Below are 20153 nucleotides of genomic sequence, written 5' to 3'. Positions count from 1 at the left end.
AGCTGGTGAAAGCAGCGAAGAATATTTTGAACTCCTCTTTAAAATTGATCGAGAGACACACACACAAGATGCACTTCTATACTTTAACTGTTCGGGGTTGTCTGACAACTAGCCTACTAACAACCATCTGTAAATTGATCTCCCAAGAGGTAGGAAACATTGAAGTTCTTTGAGGTTCCAAATATCCGATCATCCAGGTAAGTCAAGAATTAAAATCTCCAAAGCAAAAGAAGAGTCAAGAAGAGGCAATGAAGTTACTGACCTAGTGATTGGTCGATGCACTGGGACAAAGGACAGGGTGGTGGAATCTTCTTGTGACATATGACTTTTTTTTTCTAAAACATGTTGCAATCTAAGCAATTTTAAAACTTTTCAGCTGAAATACATTAAAAAAACAAGAGAGAGGTGGGAAAAATTTTTCTCCAGTTGCATCCCCTAAACCCTAGTGCCGCCGCAAATTCTGATCTCTCTCGCGGTGGTCGGCGATTCCCTATCTCCAGTCACCGCGGGTGGTGGGCTCGACATTCTGTCCAAGCTGCTCTCCTTTCTTTCTCTCCTCCTTGTACGGTGCTTCTAGTTCTGATGGAGCTCTTCCACCGGATCTGTTAGAAATCAAAGGCGTCTTTGTTTCTCGGGAACACTGGCTAGGCGAGAAGATAAGGAGAACCCTTGGACGCCTTGGATCTCCCTATAGTTGTCGTCTGCGCTCGGATCTGGGTCAGATCTGAGATCCGAGACCCGATTGAGCGTCTAAAGGGTCGCTACCGTCACGCTCCTGCATCGTCGTCTCGCTCCAGTCGGTCTCCTCTATCGGTTAGGCCCAAGGTAATTGTAGAGCTTCTTCGTCTCTGAGTGTAAGGTGGTTGGAGACGCACCACTGAGGACCTCTGTCACCTAGTCCAAGAGACAACATCCATGGCGCTCCTCCGATGATCGATTGGGCTATCCTTTTAGCTACCGGCGCCGTTTCACTAGAGTCTTGAGGACAATCCGCTGTGGCGGCTTCAACTGTTTCTAGGCTGAGCTCTTTCTCGTCATTCAAGGTCGCATGTTTTCAAGGAGTTTTTCAACCCCTTTCGTGCTTCACTTCCCTTACGCCAAGGCTCCGACAGTCTAATTGAGTGTTTATGTTGTTTCTGATGTATCATTTGTGTCGAGTGACTGGATGGGGAGCATGTTGTTCCGCTTGCGCTTGACCGTAACTTGAGTTTTCTTCAGCAGCATAGCCACAGGTCTACACTTCATCTTCTGTTGAGATAGCTAGGGTCTGGTTCTGTTGACGTCCTCCTACAGTGGAGCTCCGGGAAGTGAGCCAGCCGCCTCCGTCGATGCCTGCTTGGAGCCACTTCGGTGAGTGCTCGACTGATCCTACCCTCCAGTTATTCTTTTTGTCTCAGCAGGTTTGTTCAGGCTTAAGCAATAAGGTTTTGGTTAGGTATCCTTAAATTGTTGTCTCTTGTTCTCAAATGTATATTAGTTTCAGGCTTTTTATTGCTAAAAGCTTGAATTAAATCACCTAGGTTCTTAGTGGTTTTTTATTTAACTTTTTGTGGCTTCTTAAAATCTGAATAGCTGTTATAGTAGATTTTAGTTTCAATTCATCTTGTAACTGAACCTTCATTTTTTTAGAAGTAATGACATTTACAATTTAGTAAAAAAAAATTAAAACTTTTTTAAAAATTATTGGGTATTTGATGCCTTTTGACAAAAAGAAAAAAGGCAAAGTACCTTATAAGGCCCGGCCCGTCATCAACTGACGCCCAAAGCAAAAAAAAATCCTCATACCCATAAGAAGTAACTTTACAGAGAATGGCACGTCATGATTAAGACCTAGAGGCACCGACGCAACTTTCTTTATGCTCGTGGGGATATTAATTGGTAATGTCCTTTTTCTACCTATTTATTTGAGAATTGCTTTTCCTTTATTTAATAGTTTTAACATCCCCAATAATAAAATTTATGATAGTATTTTCTTCCTTTTCCCAAAATTTTAAATGGTCAAACACAAACTGTTACACACAAAATAGTTGGTCAATCACAAACACCACAGAAAATGGCTTGCATTTATTTAGTTTCTTAATTTTCGGTGCGGTGATCATAATTTTTGGAATCAACACTTAAATTCATTCAAGTAATTAGAACATTTCATGCATCGCAATACTATATATGACGAGACCTCAAATATCAGTTTCATTGGCGAGTGCCTTTCATATTAAAAGCCTTTGCTATACCTCTAACCACAAACTAATCCATCTTAAATTTGTTATCACTCACGAAGACAAAATCATTGTCAGTCGACAACATAAAAATTAAAATTAATTTGTACTTTATGCATTTCAGAAAAAAATAAATTAATATTTATATTCGGCATATTCTTTTGATGTTATATCTTTTCACTAAAAAAAAGTATATTGAGATATTATATAGGGGAAATGTCTGTATATATGTGTGTGCATGTGACGTTTATATATGGGCAAATTTCCAAAATATCACCTTTATAAGTTTATATCATAAAAATAGCACTCCAAAACTAAAATGACCAAAATAGCACCTTTCTAAGTTTATCCTTTGAAATTTTTAATTTTTTTATTTTTCAAAATTTGAAATCTTATCCCCAAATCCTCATTTCTCAACTCTAAACCCTAAACCTTAAACTTTAAACCCTAAACCTTCAACTCTAAACCCTAAACCCTAAACCCTAAACTCTAAACCCTAAACCCTAAACCCTAAACCCTAAACCCTAAACCCTAAACCGTAAACTCTAAATCCTAAACCCTAAACTCTAAACTCTAAACCCTAAACTCTAAACCCTAAACCCTAAACCCTAAATCATAAACCCCACCCTTTGACTCTAAATCCTAAGTTTGTGACTTTTGATAAAACATTAAGTGTTATTTTGTGACTTTTGACTTTGAGTGCTAGTTTGGGAACAAAAACTTGATTTAATGCTATTTTGTCTTTTTCTCTTTATATAATTGTAACTTAGAAAATAGTAAAATGAAAACAAAGCAAGCAACTCTCCTGGTCACGGGCCTTTGTCCTTTATCTATTATTGGCGAATTTTCTCAATTCTCATATAAACTATATATGTTTTAAATTTACTTGATGTTTCTATTTCTTGTTTTTCCACAATAGGAAGTCTGCTAAACACATATACTGTAAAGTATAGTCACGTGAAGTAAAACTATTTGGTATCCACATATATGCATGAATGTGATCATATTCACATTTTGCAGAGACCCAGCATCTAAAACATAAGGTTATAACCCTGAGTCCAGTGAGGCAAACCGGTTATAATATATTCCAGCAAGACTTAGCATCTGAAATAAGGTGAAATTACTTTCATGATTATTCATTATCGTTCTGACGGAACCTGGAAATTGTAGCCAGCAGTTCCGATACCACACTGGAACCGTACCTTCAGCATCAATTTTGCACCATCTATCTCCTCTCCAATATCTCTATTCATAAAAGTTTCTAAAACGTATGTTCATTTTCTACTGCTTTCTACAAGTCATAAGGGATAATATGTTTTTAATTGAATAACCTTTAGTACAAAGTATCACTATGTTATATGTATATATATTGTTTTTACATAATGTAATTTGGTTTCTTATGGTTATCTTATTTATAAAAAAAAAAACTTGTATGTTTACTAATGTGGTGGTCGTCACTCATTAGTAATAAGTAATCAAGATAAATTAATGAACAGAAAAAACTTTCATTATCGAATCTATTAGTTTTTTTTTCTGTTTTGCGTGTACCAAATATTAGTTGAGTTTTGGAACTACTACATTGATTTTAGTTAATGAAGGAGTTGGGTGGAGACAGAGACCTGATGATGTGGTTTAGAAAGTTTGTTACTGGACCCTAATAAATACTAAATAAATACAAATAATGAATTTGGTGATTAAAATATAATTGATTAATGATTTGGCCAAACAAACTTCAAAGGTTGACTCGTTTCAACCATATGTAACTTGTAAGAACCAGAAAGGTTGGTACGTAACATCGTTATTGGCTATTTTTTTTTTTTTTTTTTTTTTGTCACAATCGTTATTGGCTATTTACTCTCTTTTTTTTTGATAACCATAGCGTAGCGTAGCGTGATCCCAAACGCTATTTACTTTTAAAATTAAGAAATACTTTTTTATTACTGCATACACTTACGTATTAGTGTACTCACGTAAAGTTGAATTAAGATCGTAGCATGGTTGATATTACTAGACTGGTTATTAAAATCTATTCATTTGACTTACCATGTATTCATGCAAAATTACATTTACAAACCAAGCGCTCTTGGTATAGTGGTAGAGGGTTCACAGCTGTGAATACCGTCATAGGTTCGATTCCCGTTGACCATCCGGAGCGCCTTAAGCGATAAGAAAACATAGATTCTACGTGTCTCGTAGTGAATAATCATTGGGCTTATAAAGCCTTTGAGATCGTACCACAGTTGTCAAAAAAAATTACAATTAGAGAAAAAACCATTTTTACAAAAAAATTTACCACATAAACATCGATTAACTTTTTCCATGTTAGCATAACACGAAGTTTTTGGTGACTTAATTTTTTTTAACACTGATTTATTATTATATTACAATTATGAGAAAGATTACATAGACAATTCGACAACCGACAATACTACTTGTCTTATGAGGATCTACGCTTACCTACGTCACTTGAATAGTCTTAAGTAAGATCCACGCCGCGTAACCGGATTTACTCGTACCGATTTTACAATATACAATATGTTTTTTTTCTAAAGAACTTATAAGAGAAATATCAAGTCAATGTAGTATTTTATCATCCCTTTCTCAAAAAGAAATTGTAGTATGTCATCGTTTTATATATAATCTACTTAAATTAATTGAAACTAAGCAATTTATTAGCAAAAAAAAGAGAGAGATCATTTGAAGATTTTTCATTTTATTTTATTCCTTTTAATTTATAGTATATATATCTTTGTGATGAAGCTATATAACAATGGATGCAACTGTCTATCACAGAACAAGTTAACAAAACGGTCACAAACCAAAAAAAAAAAAAAGACAACCGACAAAAAAAAAGACAGTTCATTTGTTATAGAGAAAGTGTTAATCTTTTCGCACATTCTTGTCCTAATCTTCTTCTTATTCTTCTTTCTTCCGAATCTCTCTGACGAGCTTCGATTCAGTTTCCCTGTTCTTTGGTGATCACCGACCGGATCTGCTCGAAGAAACAATCTCGTCGCATTCTCTCTCCACCCAACTCAAAAGTCTCCACCTTTTGATCGCTTCTTACTTACTTTTGAGCTCCAAGGATCATCATTGCAGAGCTTCCTCGTAACTTGGAGAGTTAGCTTCCAACTCTTCCATCCAAAATTGAGATCTGGGTTCTTGCTTGTAAGCTCATAGTGAGAGTGTAATAAGTTCAGATTAGTCTTTGAATTAGAATCTGTTCGATGAAATTCCACCAGTGAGGAAGTTATATGCAATTAGAAATGTGTAAATCAGAGAAGTCTATTTACCACAGAAAGCTCTGGGAGATGAAGGTTAAGTTTCTAGGAGGTAGCAAGTTCAAGAACTCCCTTGTTTCAAGGTCTCGTATGAGCCTTTGGATGATTCGTGCCATGACCATACTCTTGCTGTGGAGTTGTTTCGTTCATCTGGTGGCTTTGGGTGAGATGTGGGGACCAAGACTGTTGAAAGGCTGGCCTTCTTGTTTCAATCACGGACATGACTTCCCAATGGCTGCTGCACAAGATATGGCTTCTCTTCCCATGAAAATAGCCCTCCCTCCTAAAAGTAAGCTGAAACTTCAACAGTCTCAGGAATGTTTTAGATTTTTTTTAATTCATTTTTGTGCTCTTTGTTTTGACTTAGGGATATATCAGAACAATGGCTATCTTATGATTTCTTGCAATGGAGGACTCAACCAAATGCGAGCTGCGGTAAAACATCATAACTAATCTTTATTGCCTTGTCAAATAGTCCTTACCATATGACTTTAGGATTCTGATTTTTTTTTTAATCTTCAGATATGTGATATGGTGACTATTGCAAGATACATGAATGTCACACTTATTGTCCCAGAGCTTGACAAGACCTCTTTTTGGAACGATCCTAGGTATGTTATTATTATTATTCCCCATCCATCTCACTCAGTCAGAGCTTCTTTTTACTTCTCTTGAAAGTTGTTGATAGGGTGTTCTTATGTGAGCAGTGAGTTCAAAGACATATTCGACGTGGATCACTTCATAACTTCTTTGAGAGATGAGGTTCGTATACTCAAAGAGGTTCCTCCAAGGCTTAAGAGAAGGGTCGAGCTCGGTGTGTACCACACCATGCCTCCTATCAGCTGGTCCAACATGTCCTACTACCAAGACCAGGTTCTTTAATTTCTCGGTGACTCCATAGTCTCCAATATACTTGAATGGTTTCTCATAGCTTTTCTTGAAAACAGATTCTTCCCCTGGTGAAGAAGCATAAGATCTTACATCTAAACAAGACCGATACTCGACTTGTGAATAACGAACTTCCTGTTGAGGTTCAGAAGCTGAGATGCAGAGTAAACTTCAACGGGCTCAGGTTTACTCCAAAGATTGAGGAATTGGGTAGAAGAGTAGTCAAGATTCTGAGGGAGAAAGGTCCCTTTCTGGTTCTGCATCTCAGGTACGAAATGGATATGTTGGCATTCTCTGGTTGCTCTCACGGTTGCAACCGCTACGAAGAGGAAGAGCTCACAAGAATGAGGTTAAAACAAAACAACATTTCATCTTAGTATTAAAAGTTCTTTATGATATTGATGTTTGTTTATCGTTCTTTTTTCATTGGTTAGATATGCTTATCCATGGTGGAAGGAGAAAGTAATAAACTCAGAGTTGAAGAGGAAAGAAGGTCTTTGCCCATTGACTCCTGAAGAAACAGCTCTTACACTATCTGCCTTGGGCATTGACCGTAATGTTCAGATTTACATAGCTGCTGGAGAGATATACGGTGGTAAAAGGAGGTTAAAGGCTTTAACAGATGTCTTTCCCAATGTGGTTAGTAGCTTATTCTCTGAAAGATTCACTCATAGTGTCAGTGACTGATGATGATCTTTGATGATGAAACCAGGTGAGGAAAGAAACTCTGCTTGATTCGTCTGATTTGAGTTTTTGTCAGAACCATTCTTCTCAAATGGCTGCTCTTGATTACCTCATCTCGTTAGAAAGTGATATATTCGTTCCTACTTATTATGGGAACATGGCTAAAGTTGTGGAAGGTCATCGCAGGTAAATCATTATCATTGCTAAAAAGAAAATGTAATGTTTCTTTTCATCAGTGGCTAATGCACTTACTCTACATACAGGTTCTTGGGGTTCAAGAAAACGATTGAGCTAAACAGGAAGTTCTTGGTTAATCTAATAGATGAATACTACCAAGGAATGTTGAGCTGGGAAGTGTTTTCCACCACGGTGAAGAGCTTTCACGCTACAAGAATGGGAGGTCCAAAGAAGCGGCTTGTGATTCCTAATAAACCAAAAGAAGAAGATTACTTCTATGCTAATCCATACGAATGTCTTCAGCTGTTACATGAGAATGAAAATGGCAATTCACTAGATGAAACCAAATGATCAGAGCCACCACCATTGTCCTACATTAAATTTGGCAGGGTGATGCAGTACATGGATGAGTCATGAGTGAATAATGGAGTTATCTACGGGGACTGTATATCAATCTCAGTTAGGGTTCTTTGGTGTACAGGGACTTCTGAAGAGCTTCTTTGGATGAGAAGATAGGTTTGGAGCTTTCATTGTAAAGTTTGCAAATCTATCCTTTGGCATTGTCATCATATCATCCATGGTCTTGCAGTTTCGGTAGCTGGAGAATAAAACTTTAAAAATGCAGTGTATAATTATGTTACACATTATTATAATTAATAGATAGCGAAGATAAGATATTATAGCGCGGATAAGATATTATATGTATTTCTCAATTCAAAAAAAAATAATGTATAATATTGTATTATATTATTTAAAGAATATAAAATAAGGCTACATAACATAAATATATTTTTTAAATTTTCTTTGTGGAAATCATTGTGTTGTTTGATTGTTGTACTTGATTCACATATTTGTATAGATGTTTGTGATAGATGAATAACTATATTTTTATTATCAGTAAATAATATATATTTATTATATAATATAAAAAAAATGAAATTATTTACTTTTTAAACAAACTTGTCTCATGTTGGGGACTCGGTTATAGACATATCATATTTGAAGGAGACATTTTTACAGTTATCAATCTTCTTAACAATCAAGAAACAAATCCGAATATCAAAACAATATCTCATACGATCTCTTTGTGGAATAACTGCTCTGAAGAAATTGAATTTATGCATAAAAAAAGACTGGAAATGGATGTGCAGATGTGTTATCTAAGTCAGCTTTACAAAGTACTATTCATAGTTCATATATCATTTATGTCCATCCTATTTTTTCGTCCATCCTTTCTTAAACATCTTGAAATAACTGATGCTAATTAATAATAAACTTTTGGCTGGCAAAAAAAAATTAAATTTGTCTAATTATCGCTTAATTTGCCTAAATGATATATGTATTTCTCAATTCTAAAAAAATAATGTATAATATTGTATTACTTTATTTAAAGAATATAAAATAAGATTACATAACATAAATATATTTTTTAAATTTTCTTTGTGGAAATCATTATGTTGTTTGATTATGTTGTTACAATACTAAAAGGCAAATATAAGCCATGGAGAGGGTGTCCACGTAGGATAAGAAAAACAACCAACCAGAGAGCTCGAAGTTGCCCCGACATCTCATTTATTTTTTCGTAAAAATGAAAAAACAATGCGAAGGAAAGGATCGAACCCGGGTTAGTATGACATAAATATAGGACAGTTACCACTAAGACATTGAAACTTTCTTGGACACATATACAAGAATCACTAAGTATGTAATCACAAACTCTTATGTACAGTTACAATAATATGAATTCAACATTCAAGACTCCGATACTTTGTTTTGTAAAAAAAAATAAGTAAGTGACTAAGCTAATATATTCTTTGAAAGTGTGAGAACATTGACAAATATGAAAAGGCATAGATTTTTGTTTTCGTGACAAAATTAAGAATATACAATACTAAAAAGCAAATATAAGCCACGAAGAGGGTGTCCACGTAGGATAGGAAAAACAACCGATCAGAGAGCTCGAAGTTGCCCCGTCATCTCATTTATTTTTTCGTAAAAAATGAAAAAACAATGCGAAGGAAAGGATCGAACCCGGGTTAGTATGACATAAATATAAGACAGTTACCACTAAGACATTGAAACTTTCTTGGACACATATACAAGAATCACTAAGTATGTAATCACAAACTCTTATGTACAGTTACAATAATATGAATTCAACATTCAAGACTCCGATACTTTGTTTTGTAAAAAAAAAATAAGTAAGTGACTAAGCTAATATATTCTTTGAAAGTGTGAGAACATTAACAAATATGAAAAATCATAGATTTTTGTTTTCGTGACAAAATTAAGAATTTTGTAAAAGTAAGTTTAACATATAAATTTTCGTGACAAATATGAAAAAGCATAGATTTTTGTACAATTTTGACAAAACAGCTCAAAACATAGTTCTCTAATGTCTTAATAAAATATTATTTAAGGGTGCAATAATTAAATATATCAATTCAATAAATTTTGTAATTTATAGACAAAACAATAACACAACAAATTTTGAAACATTTGTTTAACCTATCGATTTTTTTTCACGAGAATCCAACTAAACAAGAAAAAAAACAATTAGATTTACAAATATTTAATTACCATTTTATTCAATTTTGATTAATTTCAAATTGTAATAAAGTATCTTTTTGAAATTACAAAAAAATAATGTTCTTTCTTTATTACACTAGCATTATATATAGATTCTATATACACAAATAAATATAATATAACAAAATAAGCTTGCTTTCTCTGATTCATATGAAAACTTTTTAAGTTATCCACTAAAGCAAATTAATTAAATCAATCAAATTGCTAGAATACAACAAATTAATATATAATTTTATTTTAAATTAAATTATTTAAAAAGTGTATTTTCATTAAAAAAAATAAAAAATAAGTAAAACTGATTTGATGGTAATTTTTATGACATATATATATATATATATATATATATATATATATCTGTGAAAGAAATAGAAGCTTAATACGGAAAAAATCTTAAATACAAAAAACTCTAAAAATTAACAAAAAAAACTAATAAAAATTAAACTATGATATCACCTGAGAGGTTCTTAGACAATATTAATAAAATATTTAAGATAATTAGACAAATTTGATTTTTTTTAACAGACAAAAGTTTATTATTAATTAGTATCAATTATTTCAAGATGTCTAGGAAATGACATATAAAAAATTAGGATGAAATGATATATGAACTATGAATAGTACTTTGTAAAGCTGACTTAGATAACACATCTGCACATCCATTTCCAGTCCTTTTTTATGCCTAAATTTAATTTCTTCATAGCAGTTATTCCACAAAGAGATCGAATGAGATATTGTTTTGATATTCAGATTTGTTTCTTGACTGTTAAGAAGATTGATAACTGTAAAAATGTCTCATTCGAATATGATATGTCTATAACCGAGTCAGTTTGTTAAAAAAGTAAATAATTTTATTTTTCTTATATTATATAATAAATATATATTATTTACTCATAATAAAAATATAGTTATTCATCTATCACAAATATCTATGGAAATATTTGAATCAAGTACAACAATCAAACAACATAATGATTTCCACGAAGAAAATTTAAAAAATATATTTATGTTATGTAGTCTTATTTTATATTCTTTAAATAAAGTAATACAATCAAACAACTCGGGTTCGATATTTTCTTTCGCATTATTTTTTCATTTTTTACGAAAAAATAAATGAGATGACGTGACAACTTCGAGCTCTCTGATTGGTTGATTTTTCTATCCAACGTGGACACCCTCTCCATGGCTTATATTTGCCTTTTAGTATTGTATTGATTATTTATAATTATTTTAGAAAATAAATAAATTTCTATTTCATTTTTTAAATCATTTTGTATTTGAATTAATTTACATTGAACCGTAAGAATAAAATTAGATTGTCACACTCAAATAGGAAATATATAGTTCGGTTTGGCTTGTTTGGTTTTATGAATATTTTAGTGAAGTCAACTAAAATTAGTTGGTTTGTGTTCGGTTTGGTTTGAATTCAGTTCAATTCAATTGAGTTGATTTTCAATTTTGTTTAGGAAAATATGATTTATAGAACATAAATATATCATCATTTGACCACTAAGTCAAAATTTCTTCATAATTAAACTAAAAACAAACATCACAATTAAAATAAAGAATCTAATAATTTTGAATTATCATCTTAAGACCTAATAAATATTAGTTTTCGATTTTGATAATAGTATGAAAATCTTGCTATTTTATTTTATTATTGCTGTATTTGTTCTATTCATTAAAAAGTAAAAACTATGAATTAGATTTAAGTTTCAGAAAACAAACTAAATTTAATATTATAAATAAAACAAAAATTAAAAAGTTTGAGGTTATCCACAGTTTAGTTTCTTTTATTCCTAAAACATAAGAATAAATTAGATAATTTTAAGATTTATTTTTAAATTTTGTGTTTGCAACTTTTTAATATTTTTGTTTAAAATGAGAGTAGTTTGAGTATCAATGTGAACATAATCTTAAAAATTAGTGTATTAAAATGAATAAAATAATCAGTTGAAATATTAAATGAAATAGCAAAAAAAAGGGGTATTAGAAAGCTTAACATAATTTAGTTAATCTATTTTTATAAAAAGAAAATCCTTATTTAAAAGTATCTTTTATCTCTTATACTCACATTAATTTTAACAATTTAACAAATAATTTCATTTTCTAAATATTGTGGTTTTTAAATCAATTTAGAAGTCATGTTTAATCTATTACTTATTTTTTTGTATTACAAAATATTGTAATATTTTATTTTAGGTTTTCTAGGAATTCTGATATTTTATAATTAGTTTCCTACGTATTTGATTTCAGCTGTTACATGACAATATATAATGGCAATTCACTAGAAAATACCATATGGCCTGAATCCTGATCCATCATGTCGTCTTTGTGGATGGAGATTAGGCTCGGCAGGCTGATGCAAGACATAGATAGGTGAATAATGGAGTTAGCATCTATAATTTTATTTACAACCATCGAGTCTTTAAATGTGTTTGTATAAATAGATTGCCACCAAATATTCTTTATATACTAAAGCACAAGTCACTTAGCCAATCAAATTCTGCCACATCATTTGTGTTTACAAATTTTTTTAAAAAAATTTACAACAAGATAATGATTAAAAAAACTTATCGACAGTTTCTTGAAACAAACTACCTATGATCATCTTTTGTACACGATCTTTTTTCTCATGTTCCTATATCTCTAAATTTGAGAGACAAACCACAAACAAACTCAAAACTGGGGCCGTATAGATTGTCATGAGCCAATGTGGAGTTTTATTTTCTGTCTAAACGGATCTTAGCAACCCAAATTCTCCAGTTTGGCTATCTTACTGCTCTGTACAGTTTTGTTGGCTTAGACGAAGCACCAGATTGCTGCATCGGAACCTGTTTAGGGCTAAGAAAGAAGGTTTGAGAAAGAGTGGATATGGTAGATCATATTAGACCAGTGCAAAGAGATTTCAGCATAGGAAAAATGAGAAAGCAAAAGGGGAGGAAAAAAGATAGCAACTCATACATGATACAATATGAGGATCTGATTTTAATAAAAGGTAAAAGCAATTATACTTAAATTCTACGGTCAATACTCTGATATTCATTGAGAAATTTTGGTTTATGTACGGCAGTAATTGATAGGAACTTCAAGTGTTGAAAAAATGCAAAATTGCTGCACTGGAAAAGGTGATCAAACTCTAAAACAAAATTAAATGGACATTCGTTTGATGTTTTAGTAATGTAGTATGTGAGTTTGTCATTTATGCCATACATATTTTAAAGGTATAATAGCATACACTAAGTAGTAAATATCACATATTCTCAAACTAAAGAGTTTGATAACTTTGATAACTAATTATTTTTGGTTGTTATGTATTGGTACTTATATTATCTCTTGATTTGCTTTCGTACAATAATGTATATTTGTTACATGTTGTTTTTACTGTTTAATCAGATTTGTAAAATTGTTTTGGAATACTGAATGTAAAAAGACAAAGAAACCATAGATTGCATGTTAAGATTTATGAGAGAAAAGGAACACTTGAAGAAGAAAAGATAAAAAAGTGAAAAACTTCAAACTAATATTTGTATTCTAATTAAGATCAACGCAATTTTTCTACAAAAAAATCTTATTTATTTTTATATGTTTGTGTGTTATTGGTTTGTTTATGTATATTCATCTCCCTTTGATAAATAAAAGTATTGTTATACATGTAATTTTGGTTATAAAAACTGAAATTTGATTTTTATGATAAAAAAAAAGTGTCGTATATATATAAAATAAAACTCCTTGTTACAGAATTCGAATATGCTTATCATTTGGTCCCCGATGGAGGCTTTTGTCGTGTATTTCTTCTTGTCTCATCAATCACTTTCTATTCAGAAATCGACATAGCCGTTAGAAGACTGATATTGGCCTGCCTATAGATACAAGTCGTGATTCAAGAACAAGCTTAAGATAGATACATACATATTGTCTAAAACCCGTCTTCTTGCCTTAATAAAAATAGTTATTGATATCGATTCAGTGTTACAAAAAAAAGAGAAATCCAAAGGATTTGACGTACAAAATATTCTCTGAGGTTTCGTTGATTTTCGTTATATCATAAGCAAACAAGAGCTTGATCCACTTGGTAAAGAGATGATCGTAGAAGTCACTCATTATGTACAAAATGAAGGTTACAGTTTCTAATATATGAGTCTAAAGTAAGAATACATTGTTTGAAGATTAAAAAACAAAAAGTAAGAAAAAGTCTAAACATATGTTTTATATATAGCCCTGATTAACATTTCTTCTAATATAGTGAACTTCTACGTTTCTTAAACTATTTAATGACCATATGCTATCAGTTATGTATTGGAGTCCTCTTCCTTCCTTTCATACGTGACGGATAGTCGCTTCTCATTAGATTATCAATTTCTTTTGTTGAATCTCTCGAGGCTTTTGTTGATCTTTTCTTTGTTCCAGACTCCATAGGCTTTAGACCTTTTAACTGCTACAAAACATGTTTGTATACAACAAAAAAGGATTATATATATAAGAAAAAATGCTAATATATAAGAGAAGGTATATATTAGTTAACATTAAATCAAGGCTTTTATTCAAATTTTTAACTTGTGGCTGTACCTTTCGTCCCATCAAGAGAGGATCACTGCCGCTTAGCATAAGACCATAGTTTTCGTATTTGGATCCACCTACATCTATGTTTCCACCTGTAAGTTATCAAAGACAACATCAGCTTCACATTTTTTACACGGTCATACGCTTAGTATAGTGAGACAAACACATGTATCACTATATATTTAGACAACAACATGCACACACACACCTATATATAGATCGTTAACGTCATAAGGAAGGGAAACAGACACACAACTTACATAATACGTGTACATACCTCATCCCCATCACGAGGAAGAGAAAACATATATATACCTAAGGACCTAAAGATATATGGAAAGACGATACATACACATAGTACGCATAAGGAAGATATAATTAACAGAAATAATCAAAAAATAAGAGGAGAAAACTAAGATCCATTGGTCTTTGTACAAACCTTGAAGCGCATGAGGAAGATGCATTATCATCACGAGGACGAGAAACCCTATAACGAGTGTGATTAACTTTGTGTTTGTGTTCTTCATCTCGTTTGCCTTTGTCATTAACGAAGCGATTATGATTTTAGTTGATGTGAATGAAGCACATTTATATATAAGGGTTATCTATACATACTTAATTATATGATTTTTCTGATCAGAAAAAGTGGAAGCTAGGGTTTTCCGACAATTCCATAGGCAAGACAAAAAGCCACTTCTCATCGGTAATTGTTTATGCCAGCAAGAAATAAATAAAATAAAATAAAATCATTCCAGGCAGGACAACATTCAGAAATTGGTCAAACAAAAAAAGTTTGAAAGCAGAAAAATAAAAAAATAATCAACAATTGGTTTTGCCATCTCCTACAAACAAGCTATCTGATAAAACCATTTAAATCATGATAATTTCATTCAGATAGGATATATTATATATATACATAGTACATCACAAACCGATCAAACAGTTCTCTATGGCAAAACGATCAACTTAACTTCTTTAGTTATGAGAAAGATCATTTTGTATAAGAATGGATAATATTGTAATTTTATTGAGAGCATCCCAGTTTCTAATGGGAGAATCGAAACTAAAGAACTTAAAATAGTAAATCAAGAAAGTCGGTACCGACATGGAGTATAAATTAAAAAGACAAAGATTTATCTTGAAGAAATCAAGAAGGCATGGCATGGGGAAGTTTTCATGAGTTTAAGTGCCCAAAAGTGACATTGGAGTTTAAGTTAATAATAAATCTTTGTTTAGTGCTTAGGGTTTCTAAATAAAGTATCTCCTTTTGTAGTTCCAAAAATCTTTTTAACCGTGGGTTTACTGAAAATGCTTAGTTTGTACTAAATCTAACTAAACTTGTACCAAAAAGTATACTATAATGTTAATATCTTTACGTCGAATTTGATATATTCTTTCTGAGACACGAGGGCGGGTCCTCCAATTCAATCCTTGTGGCCTTGTTGCGGGTGTGGATGCCACCTAAAAATAAGAAAATTCATGGTGGTATTAAGGTTAGGGCAAATCTCCAAAATAGCACATTTCTAAGTTTATATCACAAAAATAGCACTCAAAAATTAAAATGACCAAAATAGCACCTTTCTAAGTTTATCCTTTGAAAATTTTAATTTTTTTGTTTTTCAAAATTTGAAATCTTATCCCCAAAACCTCATTTCTCAACTCTAAACCCTAAACCCTAAACCCTAAACTCTAAACCCTAAACCCTAAACTCTAAACTCTAAACCCTAAACTCTAAACCCTAAACCCTAAATCCTAAACACCACCCTTTAACTCTAAACCATAAGTTTGTGACTTTTGATAAAACATTAAGTGCTATTTTTGTGACTTTTGACCTTGAGTGCTAGTTTGGGAACAAAAACTTGATTTAGTGTTATTTTTGTCTTTTTCTCTTAATGTTATCTTTTCAAAAAGAGTTGTTAACCAGTGTTAGTATCTGTTACTAGTTTATGTCATCATCATTCAAGATGACATAAAACACTCGCATGCATGTCAACTCACTTGAATTTTTTTCTTCTTGTATCAAATATGAATTTACAGATTGATGATCGGTTCACCCCGACATTAGTCGGAAGGTATTTCAAACTCGGGTAAAGCAACGTGGTAGCCAGTCCACTCTGTAGCACTTATTGCGTTCTTCTCGGAGCCTACCAGATCATCCGATAGGGTTTATCCAAAAAAAAAACATTTAAAGAACTTAGATAAACAAACCTGATTAAAATTTAAAAAACTTAGATAAACATGAGATTGACACAGTCTTAAGGTACACATAGTGTACACATAATAATCTAACTTTTTCTTAATTTATCTTACCAATTAAGTTGATGAGAGGGTTTTTATGTCTGTTGTCCAGTGTAATCCTTACCCATTAGATCGACAATTTCCTCTAATTTTAGCAGGGCCGATCATGAGCATAGATTAGTGACATATTGACCTATAGCCTTCCAATTTCTTTAAAACTTACATACATGTAATCCTCTAAATTTGTAAAAAAAAGTTATATAAATGCGTTATTAACCTCCCTAAACCATTTCAGACTTGTAATATCATATGAGTAACATAAGGAATATAGAATAAAATGGTAATAAAGTAAAAAAAATGTTCTAGTGGTCATTGGACAAAATCATAAAATCTTGGTTACTAGTCTAAAATTGTAGCATGATTGAGGAGTAACCAGTAATCTTTTTATGGACTAACAGACCAGTAATCCAAGACTAGATCTTCGCTAATCACATGGACAACTAGAAGCCCAAAACTACTAGAAGAATTTCACATTTTGAACAACTCAAGCCGCATAGGCCCAAAACAAAAATCATTGGAGTCACACGAAATGGTTACCTTGCTCATCATCTCTTCTCCAAGATCCTTTAAAGCCAGTGAAACACCAAGTGGGCTCATACTCAATCAAACATAATTTAAGGCTTTGTTTGGCTACCAAACTAACATGTCAACAAACCAGGAAGCAAAGATAACAAAGACTATATGACATCAAAGATGATTTTATTATTGAAACAGAACACAAAAAGCTCAAGAGTATAGACTGTCTCCATCTTAAATAGAACTACACCATCACTATTTAAATAAACTCAAGGCGACTTAAAAACCAACTGAATAATCGCCGGGAAATGAAAGAAAACAAAACAGGGAAGGAAGATAGATGATAGGTTAAGCTAATAACCAAAACTGCAGTGGTGGTTTTTTAATTGCTCAAGCTTTAGTGGCCGGGTTAAGCTCATCCCAAGCTTCAATCCAAGTCACCATAGCATCAGCAAGCTTGTCAAAGTAAGGATCAATGGCGCTAAGCTTCTCCTTCACCATCTTGGACAGCTCAATGTAGCATTGTTGAACCGTCACAGCTTCTTTCGAGAGCTTTGCACTCTGGAAGAAAGGAATGATGTCCTCCTGCCAGAAAATTCCCTTGTACTCCTTCTTCAGGTTCACAAATGGGTTGCTCGCCTTGCTGTGGTAGATGTAGGGAAGACCCGTCTTCACTCCCAATCCCAAATGATCACAGATCACCTAAAGAACAGACCCATAAGAAACCGGTAAGCATTCAAATATAGTCCAAAAACTATGAAGGAGAATGGGAAATTAAAGTACCTTGACACACCACCCAGCCCACATATCGTCGTAGCGACCAATAGGCTGACCATCACCCATGAGACCGAAGTACATAGCCGGACCAATGAGCTCACGGTCAAAGGCCAAGTTCATTCCACACATTGGGAATAGTGTTCCCTTTGGGATGGTCATGACAGCATCCACATACCTTCACAATAATCCCATTTAAGCATATTGTTAGCTAATTAAAATATCTAAAAAAAGTAGAAAAGAAAAGATGTTAAACAACTACCTTGTGTTCCTTTCCTTAGGCTTCACGAGTTGGGTCGGAGCATCGTAATCAGGGATGTTGAGCCAGAGACCATGGGAAACAGCAGTGGAAACACCCTCACGGAGACTGAAAGGGTATCCACGGACGAAGTCAGCACCTTCACGGTATGGGTCGTACAAGGTGTTGAAGAAAAGTGGGGACGATGGGCAGAGAAGGTTCTTGATGTGTTGCTCAAGTGCGTTCACAGCTTTTCCAGATGGATCCTTAGCAACCTACAACACATGACAACAAACAAAAGAATACATAAATTTTATTCAAATCTAACTCAAGCCATAAATAAAATAAAAAACATGATGAACAACACGTTACACGTGATCAAACCAACACATCATGAAAGTAACATCCATGCTACAATCATGACGTAACTGCAAACTCAAATTCTTGGACAAGCCCCCCTCACAAATCCTTAAACAGAGGAATTAAAAGTTTGGACTTTTCTTTGCCGTTGTAAATAAAAAAAAACGTGTGACAGACAATAACATGCAAGAATCTTGAGAAGCTAACTGTTATGACATTAGATAGATTGGTCCAAACAACAATGTCATCATCACTAAAAACTACCTAAACATGAGAAGATCATTACAATCAAATTCAAATCCTTGGACAAGCCCCACAATTCCTTAAAACAGGGGAATTAAAAGATTGAACTTTTCGGACAATGACATGCAGGAATCTTGTGAAGCTAACTGTTATGACATAGATAGATTGGTCCAAACAACAATGTCATCACTAAAATTACCTAAACACAAGAGATCATGAACTATTACAATTAAATGCTCACAAACTAAACAATCTCGCAATTCTGAAGAAAAAAGCAGATCGAGAACAATGAGTAGATAGATCTAGGTAAAAACAGTGTTATGTCAACAGTTTCAGATCTGTCAAATCAACCGACACTGTAACAAGATCTCGCAAAGACACAAAACATAACATAAAAGCAGATCTAAATAGATTCAGACAAAAACAGAGCGAAAAAAAAAAAAAGGAGCAAACTTTGAGAATTATGGGAAACTTACGAAGCAATCGTCATCAATTGTGAAGATGTACTTCTTCTTAGAGACCATGTAACCGAAGCAGCGACAAGCAGAGTCCTTGAAGGAGATGCACGAAGCTTTGGGACCGAGGATACGGTTAATGTCGTTCCTGTTGTAGAGCTCGTAATCGAACCCTTCGGGGACAGCAATGGTCTTGGAAGGATCTCCGTCCTGGACGATGATGAGATGGTAAGGCTGGAGAAAAGGCCTCCACATCTCGAGGAAATCGAGGTTGCGGATCGTCGGGATCACGATGTCGAGCTCATCCCTCAGCAGCGCGGCGTGGTTCAGTGGGATTCCAACGGTATTCGCCGGTTCAACCATGATTGATTGAGAATTGGAGAAAGAGAGAGAGAGAGAGAGAGAGGTTTGAGAGATCGGGTACGTTTGAAAAACTGAGATGGGCTCGAAGAGATGACCTTCGCTTTGATTTTTATAACAGATCCGGCACGTGCGAGGTATTTGTGTGAGAGTTGACACGTGGTTGATGAAGACTCGTTCAATGTCAAAAGTCTTTTCTATTTTGTCTATTGATGTCCGTTTTCTATGGGAATTTGTCTTATTGGTTTACAAATATCTCACTATTTAATTATTTAATTAACTACAAAAGGTTATCATCTTGTGTAGAAAATATATGGTATTAATCTCCAGAAAATTAAATGTGAATCTTTCTAACAGATACTTTTAAGACTATCCATATTATTCAAAATATTATTAATTATCACTTGATAACTCAGCATATAAAATATATATCTCTTTAGATTTAGCTGTTTATATTACAGTTATAGTTTTGAAGTACATTTGTCAAATGATTTTTTTTTAAGATTTTGATGTT

The 20153-nt window shown here is 33.1% G+C and overlaps 3 protein-coding genes across 4 annotated transcripts; 1 reads left to right on the top strand and 2 right to left on the bottom strand.

Annotated features, from left to right (window-relative positions):
- The first annotated feature begins 4989 nt into the window (after positions 1–4989).
- LOC106438924 (rhamnogalacturonan I rhamnosyltransferase 1) lies at positions 4990–7996 on the top strand. Its single transcript, XM_013880221.3, has 8 exons — positions 4990–5786; positions 5865–5932; positions 6020–6108; positions 6205–6370; positions 6445–6734; positions 6820–7024; positions 7098–7255; positions 7333–7996. Exons 1-8 carry the CDS (start codon positions 5471–5473, stop codon positions 7595–7597), a joined length of 1557 nt encoding a protein of 518 aa, XP_013735675.2. The 5' UTR covers positions 4990–5470; the 3' UTR covers positions 7598–7996.
- A 5438-nt stretch (positions 7997–13434) lies between these two features.
- On the bottom strand, positions 13435–15880 carry LOC111204146 (protein GOLVEN 9-like). 2 transcript variants are annotated; one of them, XM_022698352.2, is made up of 3 exons: positions 14835–15880; positions 14402–14487; positions 13435–14270 (listed from the first exon to the last, which is right to left on the bottom strand). In XM_022698352.2, the coding sequence occupies exons 1-3, from the start codon at positions 14938–14940 to the stop codon at positions 14121–14123; spliced, it is 342 nt and encodes a 113-aa protein (XP_022554073.1). In that variant the 5' UTR covers positions 14941–15880; the 3' UTR covers positions 13435–14120. The 2 variants fall into 2 exon arrangements, with proteins under 2 accessions (XP_022554073.1, XP_022554074.1); XM_022698353.2 differs by having other exon boundaries at positions 13435–14267; positions 14835–15878.
- A 1495-nt stretch (positions 15881–17375) lies between these two features.
- Positions 17376–19750, bottom strand: LOC106438923 (UDP-arabinopyranose mutase 1). Its single transcript, XM_013880220.3, has 4 exons — positions 19301–19750; positions 18246–18496; positions 17993–18161; positions 17376–17911 (listed from the first exon to the last, which is right to left on the bottom strand). Exons 1-4 carry the CDS (start codon positions 19640–19642, stop codon positions 17600–17602), a joined length of 1074 nt encoding a protein of 357 aa, XP_013735674.2. The 5' UTR covers positions 19643–19750; the 3' UTR covers positions 17376–17599.
- Positions 19751–20153: the final 403 nt, after the last annotated feature.

Source organism: Brassica napus, chromosome C3 (assembly GCF_020379485.1).
Source record: "Brassica napus cultivar Da-Ae chromosome C3, Da-Ae, whole genome shotgun sequence".
In the NCBI taxonomy this organism is placed as follows: domain Eukaryota; kingdom Viridiplantae; phylum Streptophyta; class Magnoliopsida; order Brassicales; family Brassicaceae; genus Brassica; species Brassica napus.
The sequence above is the reverse complement of the archived record's forward strand: the minus strand, read 5'-3'. Positions and strand labels throughout refer to the sequence as shown.

Excerpts from the sequence above, each read along its gene's own strand:
- LOC106438923 (XM_013880220.3), bottom strand. The coding sequence starts at position 19,642 with ATGGTTGAACCGGCGAATACCGTTGGAATCCCACTGAACCACGCCGCG. Across the intron at positions 18,497-19,300 it reads CAATTGATGACGATTGCTTC|GTTGCTAAGGATCCATCTGG; the intron begins GTAAGTTTCCCA and ends CATGTGTTGTAG. Across the intron at positions 18,162-18,245 it reads CCTAAGGAAAGGAACACAAG|GTATGTGGATGCTGTCATGA; the intron begins GTAGTTGTTTAA and ends ATTATTGTGAAG.
- LOC106438924 (XM_013880221.3), top strand. The coding sequence starts at position 5,471 with ATGCAATTAGAAATGTGTAAATCAGAGAAGTCTATTTACCACAGAAAG. Across the intron at positions 6,371-6,444 it reads TGTCCTACTACCAAGACCAG|ATTCTTCCCCTGGTGAAGAA; the intron begins GTTCTTTAATTT and ends TCTTGAAAACAG. Across the intron at positions 7,256-7,332 it reads GTTGTGGAAGGTCATCGCAG|GTTCTTGGGGTTCAAGAAAA; the intron begins GTAAATCATTAT and ends CTCTACATACAG.
- LOC111204146 (XM_022698352.2), bottom strand. The coding sequence starts at position 14,940 with ATGACAAAGGCAAACGAGATGAAGAACACAAACACAAAGTTAATCACA. Across the intron at positions 14,488-14,834 it reads TCTTCCTCATGCGCTTCAAG|GTGGAAACATAGATGTAGGT; the intron begins GTTTGTACAAAG and ends GATAACTTACAG. Across the intron at positions 14,271-14,401 it reads CTCTCTTGATGGGACGAAAG|CAGTTAAAAGGTCTAAAGCC; the intron begins GTACAGCCACAA and ends CATGTTTTGTAG.